This window comes from Thunnus albacares, chromosome 13 (assembly GCF_914725855.1).
Source record: "Thunnus albacares chromosome 13, fThuAlb1.1, whole genome shotgun sequence".
NCBI lineage: Eukaryota > Metazoa > Chordata > Actinopteri > Scombriformes > Scombridae > Thunnus > Thunnus albacares.
This window is the reverse complement of record NC_058118.1, coordinates 6008804-6034392: the sequence shown is the minus strand read 5'-3', so window position 1 is coordinate 6034392 and position 25589 is coordinate 6008804. Positions and strand designations below refer to the sequence as shown.

The following is a 25589-nucleotide window of genomic DNA, read 5'->3' as shown; positions in this document are numbered from 1 at the left end:
CTGTGTGGTTGCTAACTTCTAGACCACAGTAAAGTCATGTTTAACCCTCAAGTTTAACAGGGAGAATACTTGAGCAGAACTGGGCTCAGGGAGGGCGACCATCTGCCTTGACCGGTTGGGTTGAAAAAGAAAGAGAGAGAGAGAGAGAGAGAGAGAGAGAGAGAGAGCCCTAACTATGTGAGGAGAAAAGTCTGTGTGTAGTAATAGCTGTAAAATATGTTAAATCTTGTTGTACACTGAGAGAAACAAGCTCTGTAGTAAATGTTTCTGAGTAATTACATCTGTAAAAAAAAATGTCCTATTATATTGTATTTGATATGATTGTTGATATTTGCATATTATGGGATATTTATTGTTAATCATCTGTCTATGTTAATCATTTTCTGTACTGCTCTGGCAGTTGGCATTTAGGTTTCTGATCTGTCATGCCAATAAAGCTTATTTGAATTTGTAAATTTCAATTTTAGAGAGAAAGACCAAGAGTGAGAGAGAGAGAGTGTGTGTGTGTGAGAGAGAGAGAGAGAGAGAGAGAGAGAGAGAGAGAGAGAGAGAGAGAGAGAGAGCACCCCCCTCAAGAGGGCAAGGAAAAACTCCCAAAAAAATCCCTTTCATGGGAAAAATTGGAAGAAACCTTGAGAAGGACCACAAATGAGGGAGCCCCCTTCCTGGGCGGTCAGGTGCAAGGTCAGGTCAAGTGCTCAGTGGCCATTTTAAGACTCATCTGTCAGGCTAAGCTCTCTATGCAATGTGTGGTCTAGCTAGGTTTTAGCTAACAGGAGGGTGTATGTGCTGGAGCTGGCTGTAGGGCTCCAGCATGTTGAAGATGATGCTCCAAAGGTTGCAGTCAGGGTTGGAACTGTTGCAGAAAGGCACGATTGAGGTTATGATACCCACAGAAAGGAGGACACAATTGGTGATAAGCCCGGCTGCCTTAATTCCTCTCCACAGGATCGTAGCACAACGATGCCACCAGCTAAACACACACATAATACACAAATAAGTAAAAGAATAAGGGAATTCATTTTGTTCTATTCTTTTTTGTTTTTTTACAGTGCATTATATGACAGACAACTACCTCTCAGTCTTCTTATCTTGTTCTTCATCCTCATCATCCTGCAAAGATAACAGACAGCTTCAGTACATATCTCAGAAGTAGGCCAACCTCTGATAAACAGCACTTAAAGGAATAGTTGGACATTTTGGGATGCCAAGTTACATGAAAAGATATTTGTTTGGTAAATGTAAGTGATCAGCTGGCCAGCTTAGCATAAATAGAGGAAACGGAGGTAAACAGCCAGCATGGCTCTGTCTGAAGGTAACAAAAGCAGCCCACAAGAACCTCTAAAGCTCACTAATTAACATGTTATATTGTGTTTGTTTAATTCATACAAAAACCAGAGAGTAGTTATGAGATTATTCTTCTTCTTGTGATTATTTCTTTCTTAAGTCTCAGCTGGTGGCCTGACAAACTTATGGAGGAACCTCAAGATATAACATGTTCATTAGTGAGCTTTAGAGATGCTGGTAAGAGGATTTTATTACTTTGAGTTTGGACAGAGCCAGGCTAGCTGTTTCCTCCTACTTCTAGTCTTTGCTCTATGTTAAGCCAAGCTGAACATATTTACCAAACAGAAGTGAGAGTGGTATCAAACCCTTCATCTAACTCTCGCCAATGAAGTGAACGAGTGTTTTTCCCAAAATGTGAAACTACTGTATAGCTTGAGCAGATGCTTGAGGGGGAAGTGCTAGTCATGGCTGGTAGATACTGTTTTACTGTGTTTGTAATGTGTTTGGATATTATATTCACCATTGCTGAAATGTCCAGTGGTTGTCTTTTTTCACTTAATGGCTCCTCTGGAGAACTCCGTGCAGCTCTATCAAATCAAATAACACAAATAGGAAAGGTCAGACAACTCCACACAAACATCTGCTAATTGTAATTAGATCATCTACAGGATGGCCAACAATTACATGAATGACTGAAACACACTACACTCAAACTGGGTTATTTTAAAACCAAGTTTAAATAAGAAAGATTGTTCGAACAGTATAAGCAAGTTAAATATCACACAATAATTACAATATCTGCTCTTCCTGTGTGCTTCTCAGTTGTTCTCGAAGTTCTCGTCGTTCCTGTCTGAGAGCCTGCAGAGGAGAGATGAAATTTAGAAAAGCAGGATAATGGGCACAGTAAGCATGCACATAGAGAGGACACTATACTGTATGTGGTACATACCTTCATGTTGTTTAAATGCTCCTCTATCTCGTTCAGTTTTTCAACCACTGTCCGGAATTTCTGTCAGAAACAAAGACACTGTGATTAACTGACATTTTCATCAATTCATGAACACCTCTGATGTTGAAAGTGTGGCGGCTAAGAGACACTACAGTCATCATATCTTGAAGGTTTTATAAAGATTTATATATACCTTCTTGATTTCATCATCTTTACTACGTAGGGCTTCCTCAATCTCCTCCAATTTGTGCTACAAAACACATAAAAAGTTATTTATCAACTATGTTACTTCAATTCAACTGAATGAATGTGCTATTTAGACAGGGAAGCAGTTTGGAAGAATATATATCATCACATTACTATCAGTGAAGATCTGTGTTTTACCTCTAATTCCTGCTCAGTCGTTTTCAGCTTTTCAAGATGATCCTCATATTTCTCTGTCACACAGAGTTGGTCCAGCTGAAAGAGAAGCAGTTCAGTAAGAGTGGCTCCAGAGAAGGATGCTGGGAAATAAACACCAACTAAATGCTTTTCTTTTTAGCGGTGGCTGTGTTTTTTTTTGTACAGTTCTATCAAGTACTTTGGCATTTAATTTCTTCTCATGATCAATGTTTGGCTGTAAAATGATAAGAAGAACACACACAGGAGTAGAGAGGAGATAATAAGTATATGGCAGAGTCTTACTTCAACACTCAAATTCTCATTCTTCTCCCTCAGATTCTGATTATCCTTTTCCTGCACAAAGACAAGCAATGAAATCAGGGTTAGAAATCAACACCAGTTTAGGTGGGAGCTACTGAAGCAGCCACACTGCCAGGTCACCACCTGCTGTATCATTTCATATCCCTGTGTGACTCTAGTTGTGTAGTAAAAGAGGGAAGATGGTTGTGGAGTTTAGACTGCAGGTGGTGTCCTGCCATGAGCAGGATAACAGTGAATGGTGTTTTTACTACAACCTCAACTTCTCACTATACAGTGCTGCCCTCGAGCCAACTTTACAATGGTAACTGTTCTTGAATATTGAATGTCAAGCACCATTGAGTTTATAGACAACTGAAGAGGAATTAAGCATATCACTCACCATATTTTTTATGTAAATTGACTGATGCCTAACAATTCTTTTTTCTTCTTCCTCAAACAGAAGCTCCTCTGTCTGGGCTTCTTCCTCTTCTTCTTGCTTCTGCTTCTTCTTTTTAATATTTGCCAGCTGCTGTTGCAACCTGAATTTTAAAAAAACAACCACCAGGAATATGTAAGCTCTCATATCCTATTTTGAAAAGGTGCACATGGGAATGAAACGTTATTCTGGGAACAACATCGTGTGCAAACATTGGTTCTTAGCTTGTTGGTATGAGATTCACTAACAACATTACAGACAGAAGATGGTGAATTTTGGTCAGTGTGTTTAAAAGTCAGTTCCCTAACATGATGAAAAAAAGTAAGATCGAGTTAGTTAGTTGTCATACTCTTTCACTCTGCCGGTAAGTTTCTTGTTTTCAGCTACAATCTCGTTTGTCAATTCCTCAAGCGCCAGTCCGTCCGCCAATATCCTGTCATAGAGCTCTTTCTTCTGTCTGTAGCTGGTTCCTGCTTGAATGAGTCTTCTCCTGAGCTCTTCCCGTTCACTACAGACACAACACAATATAAGAACGTTTTATATCGACAGGTTTATCACATATAGTCAAATGAGACTCAGGAGAAAATAGACAATCAATATTTTGCCTTGAGACACGCACCTGATAGTTTGCTCCTCTTCGTCACTCTGTTGAACTATTTCCTCTAGATTTATGAAGTGCACTTCTACCATTTCGCTGTCTTCCTCTGAAGTGAAGAGTCCTGTTTAAGTTGACGTGTTGCCTACCTTAAATCTATTTAACAAATGACAGCTGTGTCTGGTTCCTGACTGAGATCTACTGACTGTCTGTATAACTACACATTCCACATTCTATATGACATCACAACAGTGTGGATTCCATACACACACGCACGCACACACACACACACACACACACACATTATATTTGTATATGCCTTAATATAACAGCAATAATTTAATATAATAAAAAACAGTCACTGTAATAAGCAGTCACAGGCACCATACTTACACGCTACTTATAAGCAGACTTTGAGTATGTACTGTGTTCACAGACACTCAAAAAATATTTATTATATATATTGTTATATATTATATAATATGTATTTTGCTTATTGTTACCTTATTTGAATATTTGACTTTCACTGTGCAAACTTATTGAAGTGCAGATACTAAAAGGCCGAGTTTAAGTGAAAACTAAAGAGAGGTTATTTCTATATGTCAAAAAATGTCTGGAATGGTATCTATAAACTCAGAACAGTCAGGATGTATGTACTGAAGAAACCACCATTCCTTATTTGTTTGACTCCTTCACTACTTTCTCTCTCTATTCTTTTCATTCCACCCTATGTAGTGCCCTTCACAGTTCCTCATTAGTTGATCAGAATGCAACTGGATCCCTGCCTCCACTTGCTTACCTGCATGTGTGCACCTGTTCACTCCTACCTAAGTTGCTTCTCTCCTCACTCTTTCTCACGGCACGGCAGTCAGTTCACATTGTCTCTGTGCGTGAATACTGGTAAGTCAAACTTCATTTTACTCTTGATTAATTGTTTTTTGTTATATTCCTGGTATGTCCATATCTTCAATGGTGGAATGTAACTAAGTACATTCACTCAAGTACTGTACTTAAGTACAATTTTGAGTATTTCCATTTGATGCTACTTTATACTTCCACTCTACTGTATTTCAGAGGGAAATATTGTACTTTCTACTCCACTACATTTATTTGACAGCTTTTGTTACTTTTCAGACGAAGATTTGACACAATGGATAAGCTTTTAAAGTACAACACATTGTTAAAGATGAAAGCAGTGGCCTTTACACGGACTTTTAAGTCTGAAAATGAGAGATTTCTTTTCAAACATATAATACGTGTTATAAATAATTGCTAAGACATGTGAAAAGACTGAACTACATAGTCTTGAATTGTGGAGTTAGAGCATCACACTGTTTTTCACCGCTTCAGTGGTCAGGATTTTTTGGGCAGGTCTGAAATGGTGGATCCATGACGTAGATTGTTGACTAGCACGAGCCCCCTCCCACGAGCTCAGTACTCATACTTACTATTTATACACAGGTAGTTTTACAAACTTTCATAGGATGCAACTAGGATTCACTTCCGATAATCTGCTGTTAGTAGTGAATAGGGCCATTTTCGGTCTACGTTCCAAGGAATCATTTTAACCGAGCATCCGAAGCATCCCTTGAGGGTGGAGCCGTCCACCGCTTCTGCTTCAGCACCAGCTGTGCGGCTTCGAGGTCTCTGGCCAGAGGGAGAGCATTTGCCCGGCAGCACTTCACCAAAAAGCACGGCGTGCTCCAAGGGTGACGACCACAATGAAGAAGGCCAAGGACTTTTCAGTAGAGAAGTGAGTAACGTTAAAGTGAACCGAACTCCATTGAAAAAAACGACAATTTAAGATAACGGTAATTGGTGATGATTCGCTTGTTAACTAGTCATTAAAGTTAAATTTTTCCTGAATCATCCACATTTACACGCAATATATGCGCCGAATTACACAGTGGCTCCTAATGTGACTTTATTTTTTAAAATTTCATCCATGTTGCTTGCCTTACACCTACAAAGAAGGCCTATTTTAAATTGCGTATTTTTATATGGGAGTTTGGTATGAGTGTTTTTAACTCAGAGGCTGTTCGTTTGGGCCAGGCTTTCAGCATCTTTAGTGAACACGCCTCTAGCATTTCAGAGCAGAGAATACTGCTAATTTTTCCATGATTTTTAGACCTAATTTTATATACTTGGTGATTTTTTTTTAATCATTCAAATTTGGCTGGGTGGTTAATAACCAAGCAAAAATGAAGCCAATGCGGAAAGTGCCAAAAACTGCAGTTCCTCGAATGGTCCCTTGAGGCTGACTCCATCCCCATAGACCCCCACGTTAAAATGCCCAACTTTACAACAGAAATAAACATGTTTACAGTCTGGTACAAGAAATGGGTTTGGTCTCTATAGCTAATTTCCCCGTTCGTGACAACTGTACTGGGGGTAAATTTTTTATATAACTCACCTGTTTAAATCATAGACTGTAAAAAATATGGACGCAGTCACCGTGACATCACCCATTGGTTTGTGAACTTCCGTTTTGAAGCCTCAAGTTTAGCAATTTGACCTTTGTCATGTTTGAGCGGGCTTTGGTTGCAGGCAGGTAAACAATCCAAGTGGAGAGCAACAGAGGCGAGATTAGCTGAGAAATGACAGAGCAAAGACGACTTCTTGTTCACATGCATGTGAAGTGTTACGAATGGCTATATACCTACTGTAAATTCCCTGTCTTTAGCCTAGTGCATTCTGGAAATGCAACAACCCCCCGTGACCCTCAAAGAGGTTGGTATATTGAGATTGAATGGATGAATGTGTGGAGGTTTGCATAGCTTATCTTTATCAAGGTTGTATAATTTAAATGAATTTAATGCATAGAAGTTAGTTCAAGAAGAGATTGTTTTCAAGGCTTGATGAGCTATGATTATAATATTAGAAAAAAAAGGTCTACATTTTTTCACATAATCACACGAGAACAAAACCATTAAATATTATTTAAGCAAATATTAATTCAGTGGAGTTAAAATTGTTTAATCTCTTTTTCTCTCAGGGAAGAAGGCTATATACTGTTACTGGGGCAGACCAAAGATGCCATTGTTGCGGTAACAAAAGGAGCAGGACTCTCCTTTTTTTTTTGTTTGAGTGGATGTTTTCACCAGGTATTTCATATATTTACGATGGAAACCCCAGCTTATGACTGATAAATTGCCTCACCTCTTCATTTATTGTGATGCTTCGCTGCCACGCTGCAGTTTTAAATTGCCAGGGAGAATTTGTTACTCTAGTGCTTTGGTGCCCATTTCTGTTTTCTCCATCAGTCTCTAGTTTGACAATCACTCTTCCAAATATGATGTCTCTTTTACATGAACTAAATGACCTCTCAGCAATTTTACCTCTCAGCAATATTAACGCTCAAGGTCTAATAGGAGGTAACTGATCTGACTAAAGTGCTAAGACTACTGGGCAGCCTCCAGAGGCTGTGCTTGACACAGATATCATCCATGTCTTACACTTTAAGGTAGAATATTTATTTCTGCTCCTAGGTCGCCAGAGTCCCATGGTGATGTGGGAAATGACACAGAAGGCATTGTTCTCTTGAAACCTACTCCAACTGCACTTTCATAATAGGATCCCAAGAGATAGTAACACAAAAACTGTGTTCATGCCCAATCATCACCACTTCCAATAGAGCGGTGAACAATCACAGAAAGAGTTCTGAAATACTTTTCTCACTTTTACTCTGATACACAAGATGATGCTGAAACTCAAACATGGTGATAAACAGTTGAGGTCTTCTGTGTCTAGTTATGACCTGAAAAATGTGATGTCCTGAGGTGTTTTTTTTTTTTTTTTTTTCAAATTGGGAGTTAGCTGAGCTCTCTCTGCCCAAATGCCATTCATTCAGTCTCTGTGTGAAACCTACTGAGGACTGAGAAATGTTAGAAGTGCGCTCCAGGAAAGTGATCCACTTATTTATAGACTTCCTAATTAGACTACCTCTCAGGAGGTTCTACCAGGCAAATGATGAAATCTCTCCTCCTTTCTGTCTTTCTTCTGTCGTCCTGCTCTCCCCTCCCCCGGTAAACCCAGTATCAGTGCTCTATCCCTCACTGGCCCCCTCATCACCACACCCTGCACTCAAGTTATGATGCAGTTCATGGGGAGCGTACTTTTGCCCTACATTGCCACTGGGACTCCACCACAGGTTTATTTGAGCCCGGAGCTCATTGTGGATTAAACATCAGATGAACGGTGAGTTTACTCTCTCTGCATAATGCATTGCTAAAATTTATACAGCAATAGTTATATTACAGCTTTGCTGCTTTGATTTATACTTTGTGAATTCATAACCTCTCTCCAGTGCACTGTGGTTATCTCAGATTGAAACATGAGAATTTGCAACGTATTAAATTTCTCATCCTGTGGTTTATGTGTTCTGTGTTATGTTTCACATTGTCCCCCGCTCAAGAGTTACTCAACAGGTCTGGGTTGTTTTGGCTGAGGCGATTGCGCAATCAAGTGCTGGAGCTGTGTTCCGCTACTGTGTCTCACACAGGCAGTAGTGTTGTTATGTGACTGTTTACTAGGTATTGATCATGAACAATGTGGTGGAATTTAATTAATAATCAAATCATTTGTTGAGTAGAATAAAGCGCACACTTATACAGAAGTTGAAGTGAATGTTTTTCCCAAAGCTACCTGTTTGGCACCAATCTCTATAATTAGTAGTTGCTAAAAGGATATTTCACATTGACGCACTTTGTTGAGCCATTTCATTGGACTGTGCTTTGTTCTCCTCAGTGCAAGAGGAGAAATGATAGGGTGTATTAAAAGCTATTGTGTGCTTCTAGTGCGCGTGTGTGCTCAAGGTTTAAGGTCTGTGATGAAAAAGCTTTTGTTTGTGTTTCCCTGAGAAGGCCAAGAGTAACTCTCCAAATGCCTTGCAGTCTAATTGTCTGAGAAGATTTTTATTTTCCTCAGTGTGACACTTAAATTGCACGAATCAGACTGCAAAGTACTCACAGCCTCAGCGCTCGTAATGTGTCTGTGTGTGTTTTGTCCCTCAGGATAACACTCGACACCCTAAACATGCTGGACCTACCAAGTGGACTTGGCACTTACAAACAGCAGGATACAAATATTGGAAATGTCGCTGCCATTAGAGAAATAATTTGAAGTGCATGGGGAAAAACGTATGTATTTCTCACAAACCTTAGAATGTATCAATTACATGCAGGTTGTAAAGAGGCATCACAGACCACTGTAATATCAGTGCTGTACAGTGTAGCCTGACAGCCCAGCAAGTGTGAAGGCATGGAAACAGGAGCCAGAGGCCCAGACCTAGGGCACAGGATAGAGGGATTAAGCTCTGAGAGCGTGTGTGTGTGTGTGTGTGTGAGACACTGACAATTCCACCAGATGGTGAGCTGCATACCTCCGTGTCAGAGTCTCCATCTCACTGCTCACTGACAGATTCCTGTGAGACCTGAGGCTCTGTAGTGAGACACTCTGTGCTTGTACAGTAGGCACGTGTGAATAAGTGTGTGTATGTGTGTGTGGGTAAATGTAATTAAGAAACTAAAGTCAAAATCTTATGTTTTCACACTATTATTGATATGTACTAATGTTTCTTCCACAGTGTATACCTCTTGATCACCAGGGGGCGGACAGAATGAGTGTACACACAGAAAAATTAACAAGACTTGCATGTGCTCCCAGTGTCAACATTGATTCTAATTAAAGACTTCATTAGGCCATGCACAGGCCTGATTGGGTTACCAGCAATCTGCATGATTTGCCAGCAGAGGAAAAACACTGGCTGGTCGGACAGTTTTTGAGTGTGGAGAGTGTTTGGTGATGCTCTGTGTCGTCGTGTGTGACTGTATCAGTTTAGGGGTCGGGTCAGTTTCAGATCTGGTGTGTGGTGTACGGTATGGAGTATGATGCTGTGCTGAAGGCCCATCTCCTCTCTCAGCAGGACTCCTTGCTGGTGAACGACATGGCAGAGAGTGGGGCAGAAGGTGAGCTACTTCAGAGGCGTCTTGGTGTCAAAGAAGAGCAAAATGGTGAGCTGACAGGTAAAAACAAAATACATCTTAATATACCACTGAGCAATAGATCAAACCAATGCTTACAGATACTTTTCCTAGTAGTGCATCAGTGCTAAAATTTCTTTGAGATGGTGTAAAAGGTTCTGCTGCAGCTGCATTAGCTTTATTTGAAAAAGCTTGTGTGAGTGTGGATTTGTACTCTCTGCGGCTAGACTCGGTGCCATCTGCGGATGAGAGGAAGGAGAGGGACAGGAAGGAGCGTGAATCCCTGGTGTTATGGAAGAAACCTCTGTTCACACTCCACTACTTCACTCTGGAGCTGCTCATCACTATTAAAGAGTGGATATGGAGGTGAGGCCAAGGGTGGGATGCAGCCTCCTTTCCCCCCAAAACACTGCCCTGTCCGCATGTCACGAATGAATGCATTTGGTCAATAAACGTTTCTTCCTGGATGGAGACTAAAAACAACATTTATGTGTTAGACAGCCATACAAAAACAATTTAGTTAGCTCAGCTTAGAGAGGATAATAAGGTAATTATTGCACATTTAGATCCACATTAAGAGTTTGACTTAAAAGAGAGATTAAAGAGCAGAGATTAAACTACAATGTTAAATGTAGGTTTGACTGAGAGCAAGCAAGTAAAGATTTTTGTATGAATTATTTCTGTATTGATGCCGCTACAGTGTTGACAGCAGCTAGACGGTGTTTATGTGATGTTAGTTTTATTTATAAAGGTTGTTGTTGGTCAAAAAGAGCATGATGGTTGTGGAAAAAAAATAGCCTTCATATACTCTCTCTGTCACAGACACAGTTAAGTACAAACCCACACATAACACCAGACAGATAGGAGGTGACCCTGATTGTCTCAGTGCTATCATCTGAGAAGGCCTTCTCCTTCATAGTTTAGTGTTCAGTTAGAGGCCTAATGAACCCAATAACGCTGTCCGAAAGAGACATCACAGAATTTGCTTATCATTTTTTTCCTCGTTACCCTTCATCGCTACTACTGATAGAGCTGAGAAGGTCTTTCCACCTTGCCGACTGATGTTACGTCACCCACAAAGCCTCAGACCATACTACGTCATATTTGCTTCGCACCGCACAACATGCTTTTTACGCACCTAGTAATCTTTGTTGACACCAAGGTCCCAGAAGAAGGTCAGAATGTACTCTCAGGGAGGCCTTTGTGGTTAAGTGTGTGAGGACAACGTGTTTATTTTCTAAACTACAAGAGGATGTGGTGAACCGCAAGCACCATGAGCAGTGTTCTGACTGAAAGAAACTGCTGTTCACCAACATTCAAAACACAAGGCGTTTTAACTGCTGCAGGGAGAGGATACATGTGTACACATTAAGGTTTAGTCTACGAGTGCACAGAGAAGTTGGTTTTTTTTTGAATTTCCGCTTTATTTGATGGTGATAGTAGAGAGAGACAGGAAAGGCAGGGGAGAGAGATGGAATGATTTGCAGCAAAGGGCCCGGGCTGGATTCAGGCTGCTTCAGTAAGGACTCAGCCGTGACGGGTGGTACGCACTCTACCAGGTGAGTTACTGGGGCACCCAATGCACAGAAGTGTTTCCTGAAAGTTGATCGAAGTGGTTTGCAAATTTATCACATCTGTACAGCCAGTCCTCAGAGCAACACACTGTTCAGCGTTGTGTCTCCACACTTGTTTTGCTTAAGATGTACCTGCAGATGGGGACAGTGGTTGTGTAACAACCTGGTGCTACCCTTGACACACATTGTTTTTGGACATTAGAGACCAGTTTAAATCTTAAAAGGCATCCATTCCACAATAAGAAAATTAAGATTTTTGTACACAATGCATGTTACTGCTGTTGTTACATCAAAATAACCTTTTGGAAAAACCAGAAATATGTTTTCTTTTTACTCCTCATGTTGTATTTGGTTCAGACTTACTGATCTCTTCTTTGTTTTGTTCTTGATTTTCAGTGAAGCGACACATTGTTATTACAACATCAAGATAAATGGAAGTAGTGCAAGGTCTGCTTTATTATCTCCAGCTATGAAAGAAATATTGAGTAAAATAACTGAACTTCAGCAGAGTATTTCATTTTATGGGAGCTGGACTTCTATTAGGATTTGATTGTAATTCAATAAAACAAATGTATGACAACTTTAGTGAAACTACATTGTGTAGCCTATATTGTCAGACAGATGCTTCCAGGCCTAGTTCAAACACATTTCAGTCATTTCACAACAGGTGTATCAGACCTTTTTCACAGCAGACATTTTGACTTGTCACAGCAGGGGAAGCACACGTTAAACTGATAACATGACATTATGTCCAAGGAAGCCATACTGGTGAACCATCATGCACTATACCAGCGTCACAAATTTAGAAACACTAATGAGATTAGTATTTTAGTATTTTTTGCTTTTCCTTCTTTGACATGTCAAAAATTTATGCTGTAAAAAAAAAAGTCTGTTGTATGCCAGACAGGGAGAAACGTCCCCTTCAATTAACTCTATCAAGTGCCTGCACCTGACTGGGACAGGGGGCTGGGGAGGAGGGGTTGTGGTTCACTCGGTTCACTTCATGTCGTTCTCACTTTTCTTACACGCAGCTCAGCTGCTCAGCACACTGTTAAGTCAATTAATGAGGGAGAAAAAATTCAGACAGGCATTCATTCTTACTGAAACCTATCCCTGCTGATACAGTAGCTTGATAACAATTTCTAACCACATTAGCATTAGCATGTAAAAGTCCTTCATTCGAAATTCCTTAGTAAAAGTGCATACATATTATCAGTAAGTTGTAGTTAAAGTATCTATAGAAAAATACGCCCTGTAAGTAATCTATTATACGTTAACGTTACTGTAGGCCATATTATTCAATTGTTAATACTGATGAGTCAATGTACAGTAGTAGCATAGTGGTGATAGTTTAGTCCATAGCATTACATGTTCTTTCATTTTTTTCATTTAAAATCTTAATTTACATAGTTAAGTAAGATTAGTAAGTAGTAAGTACAAAAGTGTAAAAAATTCTGACTTGTGTCACGCCTCGTCTCTGGTCTCTCCCTAACATGCTTGAGTTGGCAGAGCCCTGAAGCGCCGCCCTGCCCTGCACATGGCGGAGCAGCTTGCTGATCGCTGGCTTATTCAAAGTTTATTAATATTAAACGTATCGCGTGTCCACATTGCACCAAATTCAACACTGCACTCCCTTGGGTCCCCAGCCATACACCTGCCAAGTGTGGAGTAGATCAGATGAACGGTTCAAGAGATACGCAAAGGACATACACACAGATATACAGACATACAGACACACAGACAGATAGGGATTCCTTCTTTTAGTAGATAGATTAAAGTGTCTTAAGTTCAATTCTACATGTTTTAGGGCTTAAGTCAATTTTTTATACATGTAAGTCTGAATACAGTGTTAGTGCAAAGGGTTACATACAGTATGTGGTGCGTTGCCCAAATGTCTACTGTATTATCCTTTTCGGAACATGTCACTTCTCTTAGAGAAGACTAACTGTAGTGGCTCAAGCACTTGCCAGCAGATGTCTCTCTCCCTCAAAGTTGAAATACAAATTACATCCTTTCACTAATACTTCCTCACTCATGCTACTAATGATTCCTCATCTTTTTTCCTCACCCTCATACTTTGTCCTCTTTACTCACCATCTTACCACTATCTGTTCCCCACTTTCTGTTTCATTCACCTTTGCCCTCTCACACTTGCCTCGGTCATTTTGCACCTTCATCCTCTTCTTCTCCTTCACCCAGGCTCTGGCAGCAAAGACAGACTGTGTTTGGCCTGCTGATCCTGTTTATCCTCCTCTCCATTGCCTACCTTTTTGAAGGAACACACCAGAAGGTGACCAAATACTGTCAATATTTTTTCTAGTATATTATAATCCTACTTTTGGTGCTGTGGAGGGTCAGCACCTGAGCTCAGTTCATCCTCCTCATTAGGCTGAGATAAGTTGTTAAAAGGTAGTGAACACTCATTGAAGAACTGATGTAGGTTGATGTCTGTTTTTAAAGTCTGGGTACTTTAAGGGATGGCATAATTTAATGGATTTTTTACTGTTGATGGTTGCTTTCTTTAAAGTCACAGAGTGCAGGTTATAGTTTCCTCACCTTTTTATACCAGCATAACACTAGGGGAAGTAGGGGAGAACCAGGATGAAAGTAACACTTTTCAGATAAACATAATTTTAAAAGATAACGTTACAGACAGAAACTAATTTTCGTTGATATCAACAATTCACACATTTTCTGTCAATACCAGGCGCTATTTATGTTTTGATAGTTTGTTTATTGGATTAAATCCAAAGTGGCAGAAACGAGAAAATGTATTTCCGTTTTGTTTTTTAACGAGACACAGAAAGGAAACCCCCCCACCCCCAAGTTAAGCCCTCTGAGTTGTGTTTTAATAATAATTTGCTGGCATTGATAATTTTAGGAAGAGGGGGCTGCTCACTTTACCTCAAAATGGTTCTTTTCTGTTTCCTGTTGACCAGATCTGTCGGGCTAATGCTGGTTAATGGATAAATGATCGCAATAGCGTTTTTCTTGTTCATGTCATAGCTACATATCCTCTTTGTGGTAGGCTACATGGAGGCACTCTGCGTTATTCAAAACCATTCTTTTCATTCTAGCTACATGCCAGCGTGTTTTTATATTTTGAAGAGTCATTAAAAGCTTGTGGCCTCTAATTCCTGAGTGCAACATTTGAACTGTTGATGTGTCGGCAAGTTTTTGCATAGATCACTACGTCAGTGCACTTTGAATGTTGTTAACTGGGAATGTTTTCATGTAGGACAGGAATTATGTCACTTGACTTTATCTTCCTCGTTGCTCTTTTACCAGACAATGCACGGTTCCACGAACAAGACATAATAGCGACCTCACGTGTGTCTACATGTAAATGACATCTTCATTCTTGAAAACCTAGGTTGCAAAGTTCAGACTAGACTAGACTCAAGTTTAGTCTGTCTTCTGAAAATATCATAAAACTCACCAGTATTCAATTTCATTAATGTTGAAGCACTTTATTAAGCTTAAGTAAGTGTTTAATAGGTTTTAAATGAATTTAAACTCTGACATGGCAAACTTCAGGATGTGGTAAAGTGCTAAATAATCTGATGATCATGACTATGACACAAGAAGCAATAAACGTAACTCACTATCTTATTGAAAAAAATTTACCACTTGAGTGACTTTGCTCACTGTGATCGAAAACCGCTTTTAAGGTAAAACTCCACAAAAGTATGACGTATCCACGTGATATTTTGCAGTTCTGGTAAGTGTTGCGTGCTGTACATGCTGATGCAGTTAGGCATATCAGACTTGTATGGGCTCGGAGAAAATCGCAGCGTTACTTTCGTCCCTATTCCTTTTGACTTGGTTCTCCCCTATATATTTGGGGCAGCTGTGGCTCAGGATGTACAGCGTGTCGACCATTCATCTCAGGGTATGTGGTTTGATTCTTGCTCCTTCTGTCCACATATTGTAGTGTTCTTCAAAAAGACTCTGAACGCCAGATTGCTTCCAATGATCAGGCCAGTGCTATGCATGGCAGCTATACTAAAATCGATGCGTGAATAGGTTAAATAGAGGCAAATTGTGAAGTGCAATATAAATGTAATCAATTTGGCATTTATTTATGTCCCTGCATAGTGGCATGCATGATTCAGACTGAATCATGCATGCCAGTGGCTTGCATGATTCAATAGTGGTATGAATCATGCATAATGGCATGCATGATTCAGTTTGAATCATGCATGCCATAGAAATTGGGATTGGTACTGCAGGAATATAAGAGCGCCCGTGAGAGTACAGAGCCTGTGTGAGCGTCATCTCTAACAAGTGTGTGCTTGTGTGATTCTGCCTACATCACGTTGGCTTAATTATTAACTTCTCACAAAGCTCAGTTTTACCTGCAAATGTTTTATGTTCACAGAGCAAACAATTGGAGCGGTGTAAACCACAGCGCTCTGTGCTGTAGATCTGACTTGAACCCTTCCCCTTTCTTTTTTTTTCCCCCAGCTATTTGTGTTTTTTCCTGCCATGAACTGTAGCATTTTGAAACCCACTGCCATAAAAAGTTTTTTTTTTTCAACGTTAAAACGCAGAGACTCAAGAGTTGTGTAATCAGTTCTCAGTAACTACACGCAACAATCACCCATGGCTGGCACTGCACTTCCCAGCATTCTGCCAGCAAAGAGAGGCAGTACGTGCTGTTTATGTTTTGCTGTGGTTTCCTGGGAAATGGAGTTCTCTGTCAGAACCCCCCCCCCCCCTCTACTCTCCAATGCCCTCCCTTCTTCCCGTAATCTACACACTCCACGCTTCCTCCAGAAAGCAACCTGCCTCGGCTCAAGGGAGGAGGTGTAAACGGAGTGATAGATGTAGTGATAGTGCTGGATGAACAGGAGGAAGAGGAATATAGAGAGAGATAGAGAAATCTTGGCTTGCCTTACTTTACTAGTTGTGTAAGAGCTGGCTGCCACCAGAAAGAATAATGGTGCTGTTCTTCTGTCAGTTTGCTGAACACTCCTACCCTACGGCTCTGTCCTCTAAACTCAACAACAACCTCTGTCTCTAAAGGTCTCTCTCTCACTCTCTCCCTCTCCCTCTCTTTCTCTACCACTCACTTGCCCTCTCCCACCCTTTAAAGTGCCCTCTGTTTCGCACACTTTCACTCTCGTACCTTCTCTCACTCTGTCTCTGTCCCTCCCCTCCTCTCTCTGTGTAAGCCCCCCCTTCTGTTTTCCTCACACTCTGTGCATGTGTCTCTGCCATGTGGTTGACCGTCCCTCTCTCTGGCCTCTGCAGTATGTGCGCTACATGGAGAAGAAGACGCTGTGGTGCGCCTACTGGGTCGGCCTGGGCATCCTCTCCTCGGTGGGTCTTGGCACCGGCCTGCACACCTTCCTCCTCTACCTGGTAAGAGAACATTTTCTCTGACTCTCCACGACAAGTTGCCCACCACTTTTTACACAGCATTCACTTGCCTGTGCATGTTAATGACAGAGCTGAAAGTGAAACACAGTGGATGATGGTGGTGCAGTGACGCAGGTCTCAAAAGGCTGTGTTGATGCTGTTGTTGGGTTGTTGCTAAGGCTTTAATAAGAGCATTATGAAAAGCTTTTGGAGGCTCCTCGTGCATTTGCACATGCATACGTGAGTTGGGTGTGCGCGCATGCATTTTAGAGAGGGGCGGAGATGAATAGGCGCTGTGGTAGCCGCACTGTTTTGACAGGCAGTCCAGGAACAATCGCACTCACTGACCCCTCTGACTGAGTGCACATGAGGATAAAAACACCCCCCCCCCCTTCTCCGAGTTCTTTCTCTTTCCTTTCTTCCCGCTCTCCTGCTCCCCACTGTGTCCCTCACTCTCACTTTCTCTTACACTCCCTCCCCTTACTCGTTCTCCTTTTTATGTCTCCTCTCTTACAGTCCCCCCTTTACTCCCCCCTCTCCTTCTCTCTTCCTCTTTCTTTCCGCTTTCCCCCAACTCTCTCCGTCTCGTTGAGTGTTTTTGCTCAGTTCTGAGCATGGGGAGGTGTTAGGTTTGTACTGCTGATCAGATCAGGGTCCCAAAACATCTGCTTGTCTTCCTAGTCCATCTGTCATGAGGGAGTCTGTGTGCCCTCGCCCAGTAGAGCTGAACTGGAAACTTTGAAGTGCGTGTCCTCCATTCTGCTGTTTTTAAAAGCCCAACTCTGGCGCTCCCAAATGCAATTTGCGGAGTTTTTTTTCTTCTTCCCCTCAGTGACCCAGCTCACTTTTCTAGAAGGTTTTAAAGTAGGATGTCACCATCTAGTGAGCGTGGCTGCTACTGCATGTTGTGGTGTCATTGAGTTCATGACAGAACTTGGTGCTCCTTGCTGGAGCTGCTGTCGTGCATTCTTTTTTTATAGAGTTTGACTAATATTGTTTTTTAAAGGCCGATACTGGTGTAGATATTTTTAGGTTTAATCCACCGATTATGTTTTCGCGTGGATATTTAAATTAAAAAAATGTTTTTAGAAATTTTAGCGTGTATATCCCTGAATAAAATCACACTTTTAAGCAATCCGTGTCTCCCACAGAATGGACTTATTGTAGGGAGGAAATGCCTCTGAAAGTGCATTTAGACCACAAGACTGTATTATAAACATTGAAACATTGCATGTTTATACAGATTGACAAACCTGAACCTGTTGATGGCAATCCACCTTGACATTACTGGAATGAATTCTCTGATCATACATCCAGATAAAAAATAATAATCATTTATTATGTTGAAGATGAATGCTGCTAACCCTTATATTGGCCTGAGTCATTAGACTAACCCTATTTGTTTACATAAAATCCTGTCTGATCTAGTATCTACTTCCTCTCTTCAACTGTGAGCCTAAACCACAAGTAAGACACACAAAATCGACCTCAGAGAATTATAATTACACATCTTCTTTTCTGTGGAAGGGCTGCTTAAAGGAGCCATTGAGATTCCTGAGTGATTTTGTAGATTTCTGCATCCTGAGAGATTTCTTTTCTGAAAGAAAAAAAAAGTTTAGAATTTCTGTGGCAAGTGAGCACTGGGGAGTGCTGGCAGACATGTTGTCCTGTTTTGAGGAACTAGGACTGGGTCAGTGGTTTATAAGTGGGTCAACTGTTATAAGTTCAGAGCACATGCTCAGATCTCCCCACAAACTTAGAAGTCTAACACTTGCAGGCTGACCTTTCTGGCAGTGTTTTTCTTCCTGTACATAAGACTTGGGTGTTTACCAGCTCTTGACTCCCAGCATTCAGACTGCTGCTCATTTCAGCGTTTGTAAAGAAGACCACTACAATTACCCTGTAAGTGGTAGACAAGTGCACCACTAGAGATACACACCAGCTCAGGGGAGAAGTGCCACAACATTTATTGCTCAGTTTCTCATCTGGTCAACAATTTGGTGAAACTCTTCATTGCATTTTCACTTCAGCAAACTGATTGTGGGGCGCTGAGTAGACCTGAAAGTAGAGCTCAATCAATTAATTGATTAGTTGATCAACTAAAAACAGCAATCGTTTCCATTAATTAATCATTCAAGTCATTTTTAAGCGTTAAATGTGAATCTATTCTGGTTTTCTTACTCTTCTATGATACTAAGCCGACTTTCTTTGTGTTTTGGACTTACGGCTGGACAAAACAAGCACATAGCAGACGTTACCTTGGGCTGTGGAAACTTGTAAAGACAAAAAATAATATCAATATCAATTGACCGTTTGATTACAACAATAATCATTAGTTGCATGTGCAGTGCTGGATTACATTCTGCTGAATAGTATTTTATATTTGAATTAAATCTATGATTTGCTGTGTCAGTAAATACCTCGGTCTGTTAGAAATGAATTAAAGCTATTGTGTTTGTAAATAATAACTGATTCATAAATTACCCATAAGAGGTTTATAACTGGCTCATGTCAATACAATTAATAGTCAGTAGAGGGTGCCAGTGGTCTTAAGATGATTCTAAACAAGACTAATAAGTGCAGAATACCATTGTAATACAGCATTTCAGGGAAAGTACATAGATACCAAGTATTTATATTTTTGTTTACATAAAGGCCACAGTTGAAAAATCATAGTCTCACCAGCAAATGAAGATCTGGAATACAGAAGTGAGTTTGAAAGCTTTGGATGGTTCCCAAGTGTCTGATTTTAGGGCTTTACATAACTACTGTTTGACAACGCACTAAATATTTCAGCTTATTTCTATGTTAAACCAAGAAAGACACTAAAACACGAAGAGACTCCACAATATGTCACATTCTTGAAGAGTATGGTGAATCATAAAAGTGTAACAAATACATTTCAGATACATCTCATCATGTGCCAGCTTTTCTTGTAACGTTAAATCAGCATTCTTTAGTACCTCTTTGTAAGATGTGGGAAGGCGGGAATACTAGCCGGTCTAATAACTATTAAGGTCCTCTGTAGTGCTATTTTCACATGACATAACATGTGACTGTGTTGTCATATGACTTCCTCTACCTTCCAAGCTGTCATCATGTGTCTGTCCTTTCTCTGACTTGTTTAAAAGACTTAACTCCTTGATTGAAGCTAATTCTTTCATTTCCTGCGGTTATAGTAAGTGTGTGGCCACATTTTTTTTTCTCTCCTGGCGCAGAGCTAACTTGATGAAGCCGGACACACTGTTAGATGCAAGATTTCTCTTTAACCTGTGAGAAACAGATATGACTGCGATTATATCTTTCTCTGGTAATAAATGTTTTGTGAGAAAAACGGCAACACATCACCTATGAACAGCACACATCTTTAGTGGATGGCGGGAAGCAGTTAACAGTATGTTATGACATCACTGCAGAGCCACCAGCAGAGGGAGGTGCAGAGCCAGTAACATGTTAACCATCCCAGTCAATGAAACTAGAGCAGAAGTGGCAGCTCTCCTGTTCCCTGACATGGGCAATTGCTGCCCTGTGTCTCCTCTCTGTGTTCGCGTCCCGCTGAGACTGCGGGAGATCATTGTACAGGGACAGGACTGGTTACTGGAGGAAGATAAAACCCTGCAACTCAAGCGTAAAGAAGGGGAGAAAAAAAAAAAAAAGCACACTTCTTGGCACACCATCAAGTGTATTTTATCCAGCTGCTCTCAGGGAGAAGGTAGTGGGTGGGTGCTTACCATACAGACCATGAAAACAATAAAATCACACAGGAACACTGGAGAGATCTCATTTCGGCAGGGGCTGTGGAGGCGAGGATCAGTACACATGCATGCACACGTACAAGCATTAAGAGTCCTGCACCTGCGCGTCTATGTGCCATAACGATTGTGAAGATCACAATTATGAGTGGGACCGGCTTTCATCCCCACTTAGATTTTAAGCATTTGTTCTGTAGTGATAACTGGTGTCACTGCCCTCCATAAATCCTCTTTTAACTGAGAAGGGGTTAGCCATGAGTGTGACTCTTGAAAGCTTGGGAATGCTGTAAATATTTTAGAAGAGAGCTCATCTGAGTCATCCACCATTAAATTACTTTCAGTAATGGCTGTTGCCATTAAGTCATTATGGGCAGCATGAAAATTGTTGTGCTCAACGTTAAATCAACAGCAACAAAGAATTAAAGTCATTATAATTGAAGCCGCGCACGTTGCTGTTTACATACAGTAATAGCAACTAGGGTAGTCATTTTTTTTCTCTCTCCGTCTTAACTTTGAGCTGTTTTATGAGTGAGAGGTGTACATGTTGTGTCTTCCGGGATCAAAAAGGTCAGGAGCCACTGAGGGAAAAACAACACTACAGGATAACAAAAAAATTGAAGCATATTTGTAGCATGTTTATGACTCACGACTTACAGTCCCTTGTCTTTCAAAAAGTAAACCAGTGGCTCATCTAAATAAAGAAACATTCTGTAGTTTTCTATATTCAGGTTTTTTTTTGGATTGCTAAATTACAGGTTTCACTGGAGGTTTGTGTAGAATATACAGATTTTCCCCAGCAACCCCCCTAAAATTAAGTTTTAGCTGTTAGCAATTACCAGGAGCACAGCTTTAATTAGCAGCAGGTCTGAGAGTGCAGCTTCCACACACTGTCCTTGCATTGTTGTTACTATCACACTCAGCTCTTAAAGTTTCTCCCGCTCAGATGCCGTTATACAGTTAAGTGCAGTCCGCCCACACATTCACAGTCTGACAAGAACATGTGGGTGAGAGAAACTCGGTCACAGCACGGCAGCATGGCAGGGTATCAGACAAAGGACTGGTATTTGTGCGTGTGTGTGTGTGTGTGTGTGTGTGTGTGTGTATGTGTTTGTGGTTGTGTGTGTGTGTGTGCAGCAGTACCCTTCACTCACCTGACCATTGTGTAGTTTTTACAGTCTCTGTAAAATCCCAGAAACAAACAATAGAGCACGGAAACCTGGTTGCTTTGTTTGATATGTGACTCACACACTCCCGCTGCTCTGTATGACATGGAGTAAATTTTCCACCACTCATAAGTGTTCTTTTTTTCTGTCACTTTAGCAGTGTTGATGAGAGAGTCGTCTTTTAACTCAGAGCTCATAAAGCTTGGGGTCGGCTATTCAGAAAGCACTGAATTTACTCTGATGGGTGTGTACATTGCCATGATATTGATTCAGAATTTGATTTAAGCAGCTGTGGTGGACAAATGTAGTGCAATTAAAGTGATGAATATTAAGGTATTGTAATGTACTCCCTCTGATGTTTATTTTTTTTTTTTTACAATTATTATCACTAATTTATTTCACCAGTTATGTAATGGGAGTTAATTTAATTTATTTATTTTTTAATCATTATAATATTGTTTGTCCATTAATATGTATGTATATATCATCTATATGGTTATTTGTAAGTATGCATACATACATTTTATTTATTATTTTTCACTAAATGTTGAAAACTCAAACATATTGTTAAAAAATGAATTTTCTTTGACTTTGCTGTACGGGCTTTCTGTGTCAAACATGACTCGGCGTCGCATAATCCCTCCTGTGTTCACGAAATGAGAATTGACACCTTGCATGCATGTTACCTGGAACATGAGTGACACATCAGGATCAAGTTCAGTAGTTCTTTGAAAAGCTGAAAAGCACCTCTTTGACTCACTCACTGGCTGGAAGTAATGGATCTCTCGCTTTAACTTCAACACCTCTTAAATTCAATTTGAAGCCATTAATTTTTAACTACATCTAGATAGTGTGTCAGAACTTTATCGCTCGGATTTGATCCTCCCACTACCGAACAGGCAGTATTACTTACATACCGTGAAGATACGTTGGTAGGGAATTTTATACACTGCTGGTAAGTTACGGAGCTACAGCTGCTAGTGAGAGGAATTGTCTAACTTTGGTTTTAAATATGAAATGCCGCAAAGGGCTTTTACTTCCTTTACCAAAAAAGACAAGAAAAACAAGCAGCACAATTACTTTCATTCATGATTTTTAAGTAATTCATTTTCTTCCTCATAAGGTTGGAGACATGGATCTGCCCAAACGTCTTGTGACTTACTCATCTTCACCAAAGTCCTTCAAAGACAAATACCAGAGAGATTTGTGAATGGGTGCTTTGTGTGTGTGTGTGCGCGCGCGTGTATGTGTGTGTGCGCGCCCACACGTGTGTGTGTGTGTGTGTGTGTGAGTTTTCACGTGTGCCATTTCTAATAGCTTCTCAATCTTAACTGTCACACCTCAGCCATCCAAGGCATGCGTCTGACTGTCTGTGTCTTTGAGGCCCCAGGAGTCCTGTTAATACCAAGTACAATAACCATTCACGCCACACACACACACAGCCCACAGGAAGCAAATCCCAGGCCAAGTGGGCTTAGTGTGTAGCCAGTGTGGAATGGCACCAACAACCCTGCCAGAACAAGCCAAACTTGACCAGACCAAACCAGAGTGCTGCTGGCAGACTGCAGGTCTTAGGTTTTGTGAAGCATAGTTTTGTTATAAAATTCTTCTATGAAGGTCACCCATCACACCATCACACACCCACAGGTGGGTCGCTGCATCAGCCTCCTGATGGACTTTCTGTGGGGACTTTTTAACTCCGACATTTTGCCTCCCTACAGTAGTTTTTGTTGGCAAAGATGAAGCACACTCAAAGAAGGAATGAACACCCGTTGTGCTTCGATGTAATTCAGCCAAGGCATCGTCACACTTCAAGAGAATGTAAGATGCATCAGCTTAAGTAATTGATGTCTTAGATTATAGTTTATATTTTTTTTATTATAAAAAATAATTATTTTTCATCAATAAATCTGCCAAATATTTTCTGGATTAATCAATGAATTATTTGGTCTATAAGATGTCAGAAAATAATAAAAAAAGTGTCCATCACAATTTTCCAAAGCCCAGGGTGATGTCTTCTTATTGGTTATTTTGTCCAACTAATAATCTACAACTGAAAACTATTCAGTTTGCAATATAAAACAAATAAAAGCAGCAAATCCTCACAATTAAGAAGCTGGAACCAGAGAAAGGTCTGCATAAAAAAAATATCTTTTGGCTCTTTCAGATATCTATTACGCACATTTGAGCTGGTAATTTGCTCATTAGATGAGGTTAACAGATTGCATATGAACTAGTTGAATCATAGTAACTCCTTCAACTGGAGCTGATAAAGAGCAAACATACGCTGGCAATGAAAGGCACATGTTTCATCAGTCATCTCTGAAATGTATTGCTCAATAATAATAATAATCTGTGACTAAAGACTCAAAAGGTAACCCCCACTCAGTAACGCCATTGCAAAGGAATACAACATATTTACTTTGAATTTGACTTTTCTCATGTGCAAAGTGTTAATTTATTTAATTACTTTTAATGACTACTGTAAGCTCTGAATTTCAACATTAAATATGAAGACAGTTTCAAACCATGTCAGCTTTGGATTGAAATCAAAGCGTTTTGAGTGTATAATCCATCGCTCAGTGGGGGGTCAGACTGAGTGTCTGTCTGCTAGTCAGGGAGAGGTTTCTGAACATGAAGTCATATGGTGAAACCACATGGATAAATCACTGGAACCAGCCCCTCAAACCTCCAGCAATTCCCAGTCTTTGTGTGTGTGTGTGTGTGTGTGTGTGTGTGTGTGTGTGTGTGTGTGTGTGCGCGCACTTACCACTCACTTCTAAACCAGCGACCTGTTAATGAGTGGACTGTCCTGTGTCTGTGGTCACTGAGAACTGGTCAGTTTATGGTCATCCATTAACGTCTGGTTTGGAGCTTCGGAACAACTGCATTTGTCACCATAAACTAACAAGAGGAGGCCACGCCATGACTGGTGTATGGGACGATTATGGTCCGCATCTGCCAGGGTCTCTCAATTAAAAAGAATTAATCAGGGAATGTATAATTCCTCTTTTAAATTTGTATCTTTTTGATCTTAGATAAATTAAAGTGTAGACTAGTGCACAATATTGAAATGAGGAAGGCATACAGAGACCACATTCAGTATTTTTTCAATGTATTTATAACCTGTTGCTAGCTGACACTTTTCATCTGACTCTCGTGTGCTACTGCTTCCTAATATGATTGTACTGTATTTTGAAATTTTAGGTGATACATCATGAGTGCATTCACTCCACCACACCAGTTTCCCCATACAGATTGAACCATCTTTATTTATTTCAAATGTAAAAAGCCCCCGCCTTGCAATTCAAGTCATCATGCCTACACTGTTACAGTATGCTATGAGTGTGTTTCTGCTAAAATAATATAAATAGAATTGTCACTGTGACACAAAAGGTCACACACAAAAGAAAGTATTTGATATGTCAAGTGTTTAACAATTCAAAACTGTTATAAGGATGGTGCTGTATCTTGTGGATCAGAGAAGGTGGTCACCAGTCTGTGTTGGTAGCTGTTCTCAGCAGCAGCTATTGGCCAACTAGCTTTCACATCCTCCTTCAGTGGGCACATTGGCACACACTTTGTTTTTGCTTTAGCACTGAGAGGAAGCTCCTTTCCACGCACGTGCTTTAGCAACTGCCGTGCTCGTGGCTGATCCCTGTGACTTGTCCATGATTGGGGTTAAAAGAACAACTACAAATGAAAAGTCATTTGTTATCAGTTCACCTTCATCATGTCAAATTCCTCAGAAGTTCAACTAGGCACCAATGTCACTATGAATTAGCCAACACAGCCCCACACTACAAA

The 25589-nt window shown here is 40.5% G+C and overlaps 2 protein-coding genes across 11 annotated transcripts in view; one reads left to right on the top strand and one right to left on the bottom strand.

Moving 5' to 3' along the window:
- Positions 1-524: 524 nt before the first annotated feature.
- LOC122995599 (golgin subfamily A member 6-like protein 22) lies at positions 525-4326 on the bottom strand. Its single transcript, XM_044370911.1, has 11 exons — positions 3973-4326; positions 3703-3861; positions 3318-3456; positions 2921-2971; positions 2621-2695; positions 2430-2486; positions 2237-2296; positions 2081-2145; positions 1808-1874; positions 1076-1113; positions 525-973 (listed from the first exon to the last, which is right to left on the bottom strand). The coding sequence occupies exons 1-11, from the start codon at positions 4041-4043 to the stop codon at positions 766-768; spliced, it is 990 nt and encodes a 329-aa protein (XP_044226846.1). The 5' UTR covers positions 4044-4326; the 3' UTR covers positions 525-765.
- Positions 4327-5110: 784 nt separating this feature from the next.
- LOC122995288 (vacuole membrane protein 1-like) overlaps positions 5111-25589 on the top strand; it is a 65084-nt gene continuing 44605 nt past the window's right edge. The window contains exons 1-7 of one of the 10 annotated variants that reach the window (XM_044370390.1): positions 5111-5701; positions 7984-8145; positions 8961-9086; positions 9872-9971; positions 10157-10295; positions 13703-13793; positions 16760-16870. In XM_044370390.1, coding sequence (XP_044226325.1) covers positions 9075-9086; positions 9872-9971; positions 10157-10295; positions 13703-13793; positions 16760-16870 — 453 coding nt within the window. In that variant the 5' untranslated portion in view covers positions 5111-5701; positions 7984-8145; positions 8961-9074. Of the gene's footprint in view, positions 5760-7983; positions 8146-8960; positions 9087-9868; positions 9972-10156; positions 10296-10730; positions 11489-13702; positions 13794-16759; positions 16871-25589 lie in introns of those variants that run through there. The other 9 variants (XM_044370391.1, XM_044370388.1, XM_044370389.1 and 6 more) reach the window with 9 other exon arrangements.